Source organism: Phlebotomus papatasi, chromosome 2, assembly GCF_024763615.1.
Source record: "Phlebotomus papatasi isolate M1 chromosome 2, Ppap_2.1, whole genome shotgun sequence".
NCBI lineage: Eukaryota > Metazoa > Arthropoda > Insecta > Diptera > Psychodidae > Phlebotomus > Phlebotomus papatasi.
Genome location: NC_077223.1, coordinates 88,490,626 through 88,504,842, shown reverse-complemented (window position 1 = coordinate 88,504,842; position 14,217 = coordinate 88,490,626). Strand labels below are relative to the sequence as shown.

The 14,217-nt window shown below is 35.3% G+C and overlaps 2 protein-coding genes across 3 annotated transcripts; one reads left to right on the top strand and one right to left on the bottom strand.

Annotated features, from left to right (window-relative positions):
- The first annotated feature begins 1,510 nt into the window (after nt 1-1,510).
- Nucleotides 1,511-7,560, top strand: LOC129804918 (hepatoma-derived growth factor). 2 transcript variants are annotated; one of them, XM_055852702.1, is made up of 7 exons: nt 1,511-1,764; nt 1,857-1,915; nt 2,089-2,520; nt 2,581-2,714; nt 2,777-3,078; nt 3,143-3,325; nt 7,314-7,560. In XM_055852702.1, exons 1-7 carry the CDS (start codon nt 1,684-1,686, stop codon nt 7,398-7,400), a joined length of 1,278 nt encoding a protein of 425 aa, XP_055708677.1. In that variant the 5' UTR covers nt 1,511-1,683; the 3' UTR covers nt 7,401-7,560. The 2 variants fall into 2 exon arrangements, with proteins under 2 accessions (XP_055708677.1, XP_055708678.1); XM_055852703.1 differs by having other exon boundaries at nt 1,527-1,764; nt 7,299-7,560.
- Nucleotides 7,525-13,961, bottom strand: LOC129804937 (uncharacterized). Its single transcript, XM_055852726.1, has 2 exons — nt 13,858-13,961; nt 7,525-8,269 (listed from the first exon to the last, which is right to left on the bottom strand). The coding sequence occupies exons 1-2, from the start codon at nt 13,919-13,921 to the stop codon at nt 7,578-7,580; spliced, it is 756 nt and encodes a 251-aa protein (XP_055708701.1). The 5' UTR covers nt 13,922-13,961; the 3' UTR covers nt 7,525-7,577.
- Nucleotides 13,962-14,217: the final 256 nt, after the last annotated feature.

Sequence of the window (14,217 nt, the reverse complement as noted above, 5' to 3'; positions counted from 1 at the left end):
ATTAGAGAATTCTATGCTATTATAGGGTAAGGGCTCATAATTTTGCTCAGTCTGCTTATAAGCATCTATGTTCCAAGTTTGAAGTGTGATATTTTCGATACTAATTGAATTTTTTTTTGTTACTCTCCTTTCAGAAGGGTTGTTTAGAAACTTGACAAGGGTTCACTGTTTTTGTTCTTACTAAAATTAGTTTTAATGCGTTTAAAAATGAATTGATATGTAGAGGTGAACTTGACTCTTTTTTTGGACAACTTGGTTATTAATTTGGACCACTTGGCTGTAAATAAGGAGAGCTAATCCGCATCAACAAGATGCCCACTGTTCTTCATTTCATGAACCAATCTCACCAAGTCCTCTTCCTGTTCATGTAAGGGAAACGTAGAATGTCACAAAAAGCCCGGAAACTTTCCATATCATTAATTAAAGTGAGTTGACTTCGGTACTCCAAGTACGTGCGGATTCGCTCATTCCCTGGCCTTTCCGGGAGCCTTTCAATTCATTTCTCGCTACATCTCTTTCGTAGAGATGATGCTCCTTTGTTTCTCCAGGCATTTGTCCAACCTAGTCATTACAAAAGCTAAAACTTCACGAAATTTCGTGAGAAAAACACCTGTCCAAAATAAGGAGTATCACCTTACTGATAAATGTCTTGAAAAATTTTCCATTATTCACACGAAAAGCGTAATTCACAAGGCAAATCTCACTTCAGGTCAAATGTACAAATCACCACTAACGTGAATCAACACAATTTTCAATGAATATTCAATAATATCACTCAAAAAAGCGAAGAAACATTGTTAGTACTTCATCACAGCTAAATAAGACTGAAGTAAACACGAAGTTCTGTCATATTTCTCGTAAGCAATTGCTCACACTGAATTTTCAACAAAGCAATTTCAACTCAAATCATATTCAAAATTTAACGTATTTAGTGTTAAAATCTTCCAAAAAGAACAAATATTTAGATAGAATTCATTATTCATTAAATATTGGAACAAAAATCCATCATTTTAATCAATTTATTTTTAATGCCCAATTTTGTCCTCAAAGTGTCCAAAATAAGAAACTGGACAAAATTATGAGCCTTTCCCCTACTTCATTATTAAACAAAAACATCACAGGATATTCATTTTCATTGCTGAACACGCATATACATAATCACAATTTTTTTTAATTTCGAGAATTAATTATTTAATTTTTTTTAACGTCGAGAACTCGTCCGAATTACACCGATCGTAAATTTTTCGCATGATATAATATCTTTGGCAGTATAGAGTAAAATATTTTTCGTAACTAATTTAGTAAATTTGGTACTTAAATTAAAAAAATTTTTGGTAACTAAATTAAAAATATAAAAACGGTTCAACTTCTAAATTGTTACTAACCATTTTACTTACCATTTTTGTCAAAATACTTACCAATCTGCTGCAGACTGTTATTATTAAACAATAATAAATATTATTCTGAGCGTTCTGAAGTGCTCATTTCCTCACTCAATTACATTATCAGTGACCCTCTTCACAAGAGGTCACGGACACAATTGACGCCGTGCGGCCATATTGTATTTCCCAGTCGCCTCTCCGGGTTCTCTGAATGGTTTCCTTTCTGCTCGTGGCGTTCCCCAAAATACACCTGCAAGGATTTCAAGTACCACAGAAGGAGTGAATACGTTAATAGAGTGAGATGGCCAAGAAGGATCGTTCCTACAAGATCGGAGACTTGGTATTTGCCAAAGTTAAAGGTTACCCGCCATGGCCGGCAAAAGTAAGCAAAAAAATTCCAGACACTGCCTTGAGGCTTTTGCCCCAGAATTTCCCGTCCGGAAGTCATGCATATCCACCCTCTATGTCTTGCAGATCGTGAAGCTGTCCGGAAATAAAAAGTACAATGTTTATTTCTATGGAACGGGCGAGACGTAAGTTGACTTGGGGTTCGTTGAAAGCCAGACGGCTGCTTTGTGGGCAGCTTGGGTGACGCTTCTGGAGCGTGGGTGCTGCGGAAGCGTCTACTGTGGTGTCTGCAGCCCTATTGGGGTTAGATTTGGGGCATTGATGCATTGCGAGGTGGTTTTTTGGCTTTTTTTTTCAGGGGATACATCAAGTCGGAGGATTTGTTTTCCTATGCTGAAAGCAAATCCAAGTTGGCCACTGACAAGCATATGAAAAAGCCGCAATTCAAGGAGGCCGTGGATCAAATTGAAGCAGCTCTCAAGGGACAGGATTCCTCGCCAATTGAGATGCCACCAGCTGGAACTCCGGTGACAGCTGATGACACAGCTCCTCTGGACTCCAGCCAAGTGGAGCCAGAGCCAGAGAAGGTTGAGCCAGCACCACAGGTCGAGAAGTCTCCGCCAAAAGGTAAGACGGAGCCAAAGACATCGGCCAAGAAGGCAAAAGTTGAGAAGAATGAGGCAAAAGTTGAGCCTCCTGCAACTCCGGAAGATACTGTCACAAGTCCAGTTATCAAGGACAATGGGGCAGAAATCACCAGTCGCAGTGGCAGGAAGATTAAGCCGAAAAAGTAAGTAATTCCTGGAGGGAATCTCTGTTTTCTTTTTTGCTTGACAAAATTCTTTCCCAGATATCTGCTAGAGGAAGTGGAAGAAATCCTTCCAGCTCCCAAGAGAAAAGGTGTCTCCCTGGATAATACAAATGCCGACGTAAAACCAGCGAAGGTGCCCAAAATCGATAATGATGAAGGCAAAGAGGATAAGGGTAAGGAACTCCTGCGCAAAAATCTCACTCATGACAATTCCTAACCCAAAAAATCTCTGCAGTTAAGAGCCATTTGAAGAATCAAGGCAAGCTAATTGATCTGATGACCCGAATTAAGTCAACTCTGGGCCTCCAGAGTGCCAATCCGGAAGCCTGTGTGAAGCTCCTGGAAGAGTACAATGAATTGGAAATAACACCCATAATGCTGCTCAAGAATCCAACTTGCGTGGAAACCATCAAAAGGCTCCGGAAGTACGTGGGAAATGTCAAGCAATGGGTGATGTCGGATCAGGAGAAGGAAGAATTCGAATTGAATGCTGTTGAGGTCAGAAAACGATCACAATCGATATACACGCAATTCAAGGTACGTCAATTTTCGGCTGGCGTCCTTTCCCTTGGCTAATTTTCTTGATTTTTTTTTTTGGCAGAAAATGTTCGTAAACTCCGATGGAATTCCCTTCTGGGAGTTCTTCCAGCGAGAATTAGAATTGTTCAATTCCAACACAAAGGACTTCTCCGTAGAGGAACTCGTTCAGATGACGGATTTGCCGGAAGGACAGAAGCATATATCTGCTATCATCACAAATGATAAGTCGACTAAAGAAAATCAGGTAAGTCCAAAATGATTATTTTCCAATGGGGAAATGGTTTTTATCTCGTATGAAGCATATGCTTCATGCAGTGATTTGGAATATGCTCGATGGTAACAAAAAAGTAAATAGCACCACTAGCGGTGACTACTCAAAGTTAGAATCTTCTAAAAAGTTAATAATTTATTTAAGTGTAAATCTAATTTTTTTTGGACAATTAAGCCACAAGAAAACGTGTTTTTTAAAATTATTTTCAGGTTATCAACCAAGTTTTTAAATCTGTAGGTTAAATTTCTGTAAACTTCTTCCTTAACAATTTTGAACATTATAAATTAATAAATTTTTCATTAGTTTTTCAAGATTTTTTGGCATTCTGTATGAATAAAAATGTCTAGAATGGATTGTAGGGGCTTTTTACGATTTTAGTTGGAATTCTTAAATTTACCGGAAGCTTCCATATTAATTTTACTGAAATACTACTGTATCTTAAAGAAATCGTTTATTTAGGATTTTTTTTACCGGGAAAGGATTGTTTTTCGGGCAAAATACCGAATGGGTCAAAATCCGGAAAAGCTAAAATTCCGAATGAGTCGACATTCTGAATACCGAAATCCCGAAGAAACAAATTCCAAATGGGTCAACATCTTGAACGCCAAAATCCCAAAAGCTGAGATCCCGAATAGATCTAAATCCCGAAAACTAAAATCCGAAATTGAAAATCCTGAAAGTCAAGATCCCAAAAAGCAAAAATAAACAAATGCCATAATCCCGAATGGTTCAAATTCCCGAAAGCCGAAATCCCGAAATCCAATATCCTAAAAGTCAAGATCCCTAGAGCAAAAATAATGTAAAGCCAAAATCCCGAAAAGCCTAAATACAGAAAGCCAAAATTCCCGAAGACAAAAATCCCGAAAAACAAAAATTCCGAATGTCGAAATCCCGAAGAAACAAAATCCCAAATGGGTTAACATCTTGAACGCCAAAATCCCAAAAGCTAAGATTCCGAATAGGTCAAAATCCCGAAAATTAAAATTAAAAATTCTGAAAGCCAAGATCCCGAAAAGCAAAAATAACCAAAAGCCAAAATCCTGAATGGTTCGAATTTCCAAAAATCAAAATCCTAAAAAGCTAAAATACCGGAAAGCCGAAATCCCGCATGTCAAAATTTCAAGAGGATTAAAATTCCAAAAGGCAAAATCCCGAAAGCCAATATCCTAAAAGTCAAGATCCCGATAGCAAAAATCCTGAAAGACAAATTCTCGAAAAGCAAAATTCCAAAAAGTCGAATTTATGAAGAGCAAAAATAACGTAAAGCCAAAATCTCGAACGCAAAAAAACCCGAAAAGCCTAAATGCCGAAAGCCAATATCCCAAAAGGCAAAATCTCGAAAACGAAAATCCTGAAAGCCAAATTCTCGAATAGCAAAATTCCGAATGAGTCGAAATTCCGAACGCGGAAATCCCGGAAAGCCGAAATCCTGAATGTCAAAATTGCAAATGAATCAGAATTCCAAAAGCCAAAATCTCGAAAGCTAATATCGTGAAAGTCAAGATCCCGAAAGCAAAAATCATGGAAAGCTAAAATCCCAAAAGGCAAAATTCCGAAAAGTCGAAATTATGAAGAGCAAAAATAACGTAAACCCAAAATCCCGAACGCTAAAAAACCCGAAAAGCCTAAATTCCAAAAGTCAAAATCCCAAAAGGCAAAATCTCGGAAACGAAAATCCTGAAAGCCAAATTCTCGAAAAGCAAAATTCCAAATGAGTCGAAATTCCGAACGCGGAAATCCCGGAAAGCCGAAATCCTGAATGTCAAAATTGCAAATGAATCAAAATTCCAAAAGGCAAAATCCCGAAAGTCAATATCCTGAAAGTCAAGATCCCGAAAGCAAAAATCATTAAAAGCCAAAATCTCAAAAGACAAAATTCCGAAAGGTCGAAATTCTGAAGAGCAAAAATAACGTAAAGTCAAAATCCCGAACGCTAAAAACCAGAAAAGCCTAAATGCCGAAAGCAAATATCCCAAAAGGCAAAATCCCGAAAACGAAAATCCTGAAAGCCAAATTCTCGAAAAGCAAAATTCCAAATGAGTCGAAATTCCGAACGCGGAAATCCCGGAAAGCCGAAATCCTGAATGTCAAAATTGCAAATGAATCAAAATTCCAAAAGGCAAAATCCCGAAAGTCAATATCCTGAAAGTCAAGATCCCGAAAGCAAAAATCATTAAAAGCCAAAATCTCAAAAGGCAAAATTCCGAAAGGTCGAAATTCTGAAGAGCAAAAATAACGTAAAGTCAAAATCCCGAACGCTAAAAACCAGAAAAGCCTAAATGCCGAAAGCAAATATCCCAAAAGGCAAAATCCCGAAAACGAAAATCCTGAAAGCCAAATTCTCGAAAAGCAAAATTCCGAATGGGTGGAAATTCCGAACGCGGAAATCCCGAATATCAAAATTTCAAATAGATCAAAATTCCACAAGGCAAAATCCCAAAAGCCAATATCCGAAAAGTCAAGATCCCGATAGCAAAAATCATGAAAAGCCACAATCCCAAAAGGCAAAATTCCGAAAAGTCGAAATTCTGAAGAGCAAAAAAAAAACGTAAAGCCAAAATCTCGAACGCAAAAAACCCGAAAAGCCTAAATGCTGAAAGCCTAAATGCCGAAAGCCAATATCCCAAAAGGCAAAATCTCGAAAACGAAAATCCTGAAAGTCAAATTCTCGTAAAGCAAAAATTTCGAATGGGTGGGAATTCCGAACGCGAAAATCCCGAATGGTTCAAATTCCCGAAAGCCAAAATCTTGAAAAACTCAAATTCCGGAAAGCCTTCTTGAATGCCAAAATCTAAAATGGATTAAAATCCCAAACTCCAAAATCTTGAACGCGAAAATCCCGAAAAGCCAAAATACCGAAATTCCAAAATCCAAAATCCCGAATGGATCGAGGTTCCGAACGCCAAAATCCTGACGAAAGTGCTGATGAATGTTCAAAATCCTAAAAAGGGCGAAATTATACGATGGATAATGTGTAGAATAATTCCTCAAAACGTGGAAAATTTTCCTTCGTCAAGCGAGAATTCTTCTAAGAATTCGGAATCTTAGCTTTCAGGATTTTGGTTCTCGGGATTTTGCCCTTTACGGGATTTTGACCGGAAGCTGCATGACGAACATATTCCAAGATTTTCACCAGACAACAAAATAATTCCCAGGAATCATTCCTTATCCTAAAATTTTACCCAAGATTACGAGTTTTTTTTTAGGACAAAGGGAGTTTTATTTTGTAAGAACTGAGTACAGGGGCCAGAAAAATTTTACTGTAAGGACCTAGGCGACCTAGGCCAACCTGAAGATAACTCGATAAACAACTTAGCGTAATTATAATAGAAAGTGGTCCCCAGGGGAAAGTATTCGCATGAACTACCTTCAAAGCCAATTCGAAAATGAAAGAAATCTCTGAAACCATTTTTGAGAAAAACATCAAGAACATGGGTTTGGAGGAAAACATATATAGGATCAGTAGAGTAAGATCGGGTAATTCGGAATCATGTGTATTTTAGAATTTTTGAGATTTTCTCACTGTTCAGACGGTCAAAGAGAAAAAGAAAACTACAAAGAAGTACAAGACTTTAGATTCGAGAGTACTTCTTTGTAATTTTTTTCGTTTTGCCTTATAAAACTGTTAGGAAATCTCAAAGATTCAAATTACCCCATATTACCCTAAACAAAAATAAATCGAACGTATAAGTAATTTACGGATGCTTGATTTATTCATTGCCGATTGAGTTCGGTGCAATCGGAAAGGAAATTTCAAGACCTTTCTAAAAGTTCTAAATTTAATTAAATCTGTTGAGAAATAGGCCCTCAAGAATTTGTTTTTGATTTTCGAAAATGCGATTCGGAAATGTTTAGGTCATCATAGGGGTCTATGGACGAAACAGAGGAACGTTCCTCTGGATGAGGGAAGGCTTTCAGATATTTTGTTAAAATTGTTTCTGAGAAGTGATTGGATTTTCAGACGCCCAACGATCTCCCGGACTCTTCTCTGATGATGGTGGAAGCCGAACAAGATGACACCGTGACAAATTCAACAACTGAGGCCTGAAATTAATTTCCCTCACACAAATGATGTGAATTTTAAATAAGATGACCCTTTCCCTAAAAAAAAAACTTGTTGAACTACACACATTACACTTTGAAGTGTTTTTGGCAAAAAGAAAATCAAGAAATTGATTCCAGAATAAATAAACTGTAAGACACTAAAATTTATTGCATTTTTCAATCACTCCTGGGCTTCCGTGGGGGCAGCTGAGCTCGTCTCTGTGTCGTTTTTGGTTTCTTCGAGGTTGAGTCCGAGCCAGCTGGAAATCATGGAGATTCCCTTGTCTGCAGATTCACTGACGACATTGAGGATGTCTTCAGCTGTGAGGTCACCGATGATGGTTTCGGGTTTTTGGGTTGATGAAGGAGCATCTTCTGGGGGTTTCTCTGGGGAATCTTCTTTCTTATCTTCTTCTTCGTCTTTTTTCTCCGATCCTTCTTCCTCCTCCTCAATCACTTCCATGCCCTGCGAAGTCATGAGGAAGCATCCAATGGGAAGTTCAAGCTGCGCCTCACCCAGAAGATTGGGTTCCATCTGGACACAGGCTCGCATCCCTTCGGCCGTGGGGACGAATTCTGTGAATTTGGCGCACATCGAAGCCAATTTGGCGAAGATGTTGAGGCATGTGGGTTCGGGTTTTGTGCCTCTGACCACGTTGGAGTGCAGGAGACTGTCTCCGTAGGAGACGTTGATGCCGATACCTTCCTGCGGGGAGATGTAGGTGAGTCTGACGCAGCCTGGACCTCCTAGGTCAATCAGGGACATGTTGAAGTCGACGCAGCACGAGCAGGAAAAACCCTCGCATTCGCAGCTTTTCTCATTGTCACTTTCAGTATCATCCTCGCGGTTCTCAGCACTCACTGTCAGGTAATCTGAAAGATTCTCAGGAATTTGGATATTTGTTCAAGGAGTTCTGTTCCAATTTTAAATTTCGTTTTTTTTTTCGCGAATTACAATATTAATATAATAAAATGTTTTTTCTCAATGTTTTGTCTGATTAGCTTAATGACCAGCGCACAATAACTTTTGTTTGTAAACATGCTTTCAAAATTTCCCATGAGAATAAGCGAGATGACTAGATCTAGATCTCATTTACTCTCATTAAAATGTCACAAACATGTTTACTAAACAAAAGTTATTGTGCGTTATGCCCAACGCACAATTAATTTTGTTTGTAAACATATTTTCAAAATTTCATATGAGAGAGAGCGAGATGACTAGATCTCGATTTCATTCACTCTCATTGAAATGTCAAAAACATGTTTACAAAACAAAAATTATTGTGCATCGGGCATTAGGCATAATGCTTTCTACATTGCATACATTCAATTAAGTATCATCACAAAATATTTCAATCTGAACTCGTTCTCTGAATAAAGCTTTGAATAAAGATGATTGAAGCTTTAAGAATTCGGGGAAAGAATTCAAAATTTTTATACAACCAAATATTTTACTACACGTGGATAATGCTTAAACTTCAAATGCAAAATAACAAGATTTATTAAGATGTGAGAACCTAACTTTGAGCCCGAGCTTGAGCCCGTTACTACTTCTAAACAATTTTAAATAGAAATTATAAAGAAACCGTATATGTTTTACCGACAAAAATACTGAATTTTTATAGAAATTCTGAGATGTAGATGTTGGAAGATCAATGTATTTTTTTTTCATATAAAAATGTTAGGAAATATTGTCATGTTCGATAAAGAGCTTCAATTATTTAAATAGAGAAAAATGGTATAATTTCATCCTTGAATTGAAAATTATATTTTGAGATAATTTTATATAAAAAACAGGTGGCAAAAGGTCAAAGGTTTTGTGAAGTGCCCGAACTCGTGACTTATGCTATAGACACACTTACGACTTAAGCCGAGAGATGACTTTGTGGAAAATGATGGAAATGCATTTCAACTTTTATTTCTAATATAATTACGCTAATCCGTCTCTCAGCTAATCCTCAAGTCTTTCGAGGCCCTTTTAGATGCTATACCTCAACTTTTTTAACCGATTCATAAATCACTCATAAGATACCCCAAAATAGTTTTAAGAGTAAATAGAATTGATTTTTGGACGAAAATAAATTATATATCGGCCCATAATCGGTTCACTCACAGCCGATTTAAACCGATTTATAAATCATTCAAAATATTGCTAAAAATACACCTCAGGAGTAATATTATATACTCAATCCTGGTGATCCTGGTATTATGCATATTTTCGGGACCGAAAAAAACGCGCGAAATGGCATTAGCGAAATGGCATGGGAGGGGCGGGGAAAAGTAGGGACATATTAATAGTCCCAGGGTCAACTTAAGGGGGGTTCCCCGAAGGTCCCAAGTCCCTATCTCTTACCATTTAGCACTTAAAATAGATTGAAAATAAAACGCAAAAATAAGACATTTTTAAGATATTCGTTCTTCAACTTACTAATACTTACTTCAACTTAATAGCTCTTTAGAAGAGATAGTTGTGGTACACAAAACTTTTACCAACAAACTTTCCCTTAATCCTATTTTTTCCCACACGTAGGGGAAAGTGCCCATGCTTGATACTGTAAAATGATTTCCAAGGTTTGTGATTATTTTCTGATTAACACACAAACCGAAGCGATTCTTCCACTATGACAAAAAAATGTCTCACTTATCAGGTTCATAATCCCACCTCAAATAGTTCCTAGAAATTGTTAGATTTTCCTCAAGAAGAAAATGGAAATTCAGTGGCGATTTTTATACAAGTTGGGTCCGGTGCCTTCCTGTATAATAATTGATTCGACAATTCGGAGGCCCATTTTCACTGTAAAAAATTCACCGGATACAAAAAATTGCACGTCACTATTTAGACGGAACTCTAATCTATCTGCTTAAATCGTTTGTACGACTGGTTATTAGTTTTAAAATCATTCTTATGTAACTTTTCTAAGCCATGTTTTTATGAAATTACACTCTTAGAAAAGTTTAGACGTGATTACTAATGAAAATTAGTTGTTCGGGCGATTATTATCAAATCTATTTAAAATGGTTCTTATATTCTTAAAACATTATACTCATAATAAATTTATTAGTAGTGAGAATATAAGACAATATTTACGTGGATAAGTTGCGGCAATTATTTCATAATGCTTTCATACAATTATATTTGCTTGTGTTAATTAAATGAAATCATTATCCCAACTAATATTGGTCACTAATTCCTTTTAGTTCTCACAACCAATGTAAATAGATGGGCCTATATTTTCATAAAGTTATGACTACTTTTCCAATAGTAAAGAGTGATTTTTATTTTAGTAATGAGTTGAAGCTCTTTCGAATTTTAAGCAACTAATAAGAAATATGCATCACAATGAATGCTATATAGTAACCACAACTAATATGATATAGTTATTACAGCCAATAAGATGGGTATCAACCCCATTTATTTAGTAATTGGAACTAATATGTTATAGTACCCATTACTATTTTGATTTAGTTGTGATAACTAAATGAAAAGGATATTTTAACTAACTGTGATCAACTATTTCATTTAGTTACCCAAACTAAATATATAGTTGGGTCTATATTTACTATATTTTATAGTTCTAATAACTGCATATGAGCTTGTACGAACTAATTTTTTCTAAGAGTGTAGGGCTCTAGTGAAAACCATTTTTTCACTTTGAGTCCATGAAAATGTCACTCTGCAACCTTAACATTCAGGCAACAGGGTTGAAGGCTAATGTCAATTGTTGATAATATTCTAGGATTACAATATTTGTGATTATGAAAAAATTACATCTAATGATAGAGTTGCCACATTTAAATTATCATTCATGGACCCTTCTTAAAATGTAGGATGGACACAAGTAGAATTTATGAATTTGTCACCACCCTCAAAAACAGTGTCTCCAATTAAAAATATTTTTACATAAATATTAATACTGATGAACCCTCTATGTGTCTATGATAGTAGTTTTCCTGAACAGCGACATTAATTAAGAAAAACTTATGAAATATCATGTATCGAAATTATAGTTTTGGACCCATTTTTGATTTTTGCTTCCTGAAACTAGGAAAAAAGAGCTGGGATCCTAATTTTTTAGGAAATGTGAGGCTTAGGCCCAGCTATTAAAATATACTCCTATGAGTCACAAATATTGATTAATGTAGGAAAAAATAGTTATTATCAAGCTTGGATCGCATCAAGCATGGGCACTTTCCCCTATGACTTAATTCGGAACAAAAATTTTTCCCAAACGTACGACTTATTTCGGAACGGAGGGAGTATTTTTTTATTCTGAAAAAGTTTCAATTTTGAAAAAATTTTTCAATTTTGAAAAATGTTTTCAAAATTCCCAAAATAGTATACATTCAGGCCTATTTCAAAAATGATTTCGTAAATTGACCCTCAATGGTAGGCAAACTTGCATAATTGTAAGTGCATAATTCCGTCAGATGCATAATCCCGAATGACTTAATGCCGAGATTGAGTGTAATTGAATTTTGGAGATAAAATAGTTATCTGTTATGAACCGAATCAGAACCCATTGGGACCGGTTCCGCTTTATTGAATATTCCAAGACCTTTCCAATGATCCCAACATGATCGCAGTCGACTACAAAATACACTATCTAGAGCTTTTTTAACCTTTGACCTTGAAAAATCGTTATTAGGAATGATTCAACGGTATTTTCGTATGACGAAATGTCCGCCTAGGTATTCTAAAAAAAGACTTACTTTGCGATGAACGAAATTTTATAGAGTATATTTGAATTTGAAAAAAATGAAAATTTAAATTTCCTGTGGATGAGCTATAAACTCATACTTGAAATTTGGATTTTTTGCATTGATCACAATTTATTCTATAGGACCAAACGTGGTGTAAAGATACCGATATAGTATTTTTGTGTATTACATTCTCTCAAAAATACAAATTTCATTTTAAAAATGTTGGAAATATGGTGTTGTCCAGTCTTATTGATCCAACTCCATTAAATCCGAATTGTCAGAAAATCATCTTAAAATTCATCCAATGATAAATATCTTATTACACTGAAACCACTGAAACTATACTAAAAGTAGTCTATCACAATAATAATACTTCTAGATAAACACAATGATCGTTCAGAAATTAGTGAAAATAAGATTTCACGAAAAGTTATGATTTGATGTAGTTAAAAAAAATCATCTATTAATTTGTATGAAACTAATTCCAAAATATGAACAATCTATTTCCAGTGTTTCTGGTACATTGACTGAATGGGTTAATGAGTCGTTCAGTGAACAACTCAATAATTCGCCATTTTGTAAGTTCCAAAACTAGAATTGGCGGGAAATCTATAACTCGTAATTCTTGTACAAGAAGAAAAAAAATCTAAAAACACAATTTTCTTTTCATAAGTTTCATAATTAAATTAAAAAAAAACACAGAAAATTGTTGTACAGGAACTTGTTTTATTTTTTTTTTACATTTTGAGACGAAATATTGACGTTAACACTTTGTAAAAGATATTAAATTTTTTTTATTCAAATACTACCTATTTAGGTTTTACTGGAAGAGAATTTAATTATGAACAGAATTAAGCCTTTACTCATTTAAATTGGTCCATTGGTTTTTTTTTTAAATCTTTTTCGCAATTCTAGGAATTATAAAAATGAGAAGCGGATAAAACGCGCCTCAAAGTTTTGGATGTTCGCTTGAACAAATCGAATTGAGTTCTGAAGTTTTTGTAGTATATTTGTAGACAATTTATCTATCGATTTAAATAATAAAAAATATTATATATAGACCTTTTTTGATTTTTTAATTCAGGCTTCGCCCTTAATCGAAAAGCGTTGCATAATTTATAATTTTTGTGACTTTTTTATAATTTTCTTGAACTTACTAATTTAGTAACATAAAGGTTTTATTTTTATACCATTTCTTTCAAAGAAATAAGAAAAATATGCTGAAATTGAAATTGCCCCAATGTCCCCTATCTCTTTGTGTGTATTTTTTAAATTACGAACCACATTTTACCAATAATTATGTAAAATATTTATATTACATTTGTTCCTTTTTCATATTTAGGTACAATTCCTAAATAAAATTTTTACAGATCTTAGAGATAAAGAAATGAGCATAATTTCTTTAAAATAAATGAACATTTGTTATATTTTTATTTATCTAAAAACAATAGCTGTACATTGTAGATATTTTTGGAGAGTGAATAAATAAATAAATAAATAAATAAAAAATAAATTGATAAAAAATGCTACTAATTCGCATATTATCCAAACTGAAGAAATATTTCAGAACTGCAGATATCCAGATAATTTCCAACTCTACACTTTCTTAAATAAAAAAATTAACGGAAAAAGTTTATCACTTCTTTATGCACTGATTGAATTAGGTCAAACCAATTTGCAAAAATTAATTGTTCTTAATTCTTTCTCGAATTCCAACTGAGATAGTCTGATGGCAGGCTTTTTTTATTGAAGATAATTACCTAAAATACTGGCTCCATAGACAGAAACAGCCAAGAAAATCACACAAACCACCAGCAACTTCATGGTACTTATGCTGTGAAGATGCAGAGGAAACGATTGAGACACTAACGGGTCAAGAGTTGGGAAGAAACTGAAGAGGTGACACGAGCAAAACTTTGAATTTCCGTTTGGTCCACTTCCATCATCATCATCGGCAGAATCACCCCGACAACAGAGGCGAACTCTGCTGAAGAACTGAGCAGAGGCTTGGCCTCGACTTACCTTCATCGTACACGGCGAAAGAAAAAGAAGACACGGAAGAAATGAGCACGGAAATTGAGTTGCTATGACCTCTTTTACTCTTTGGGAGTCACACTAAG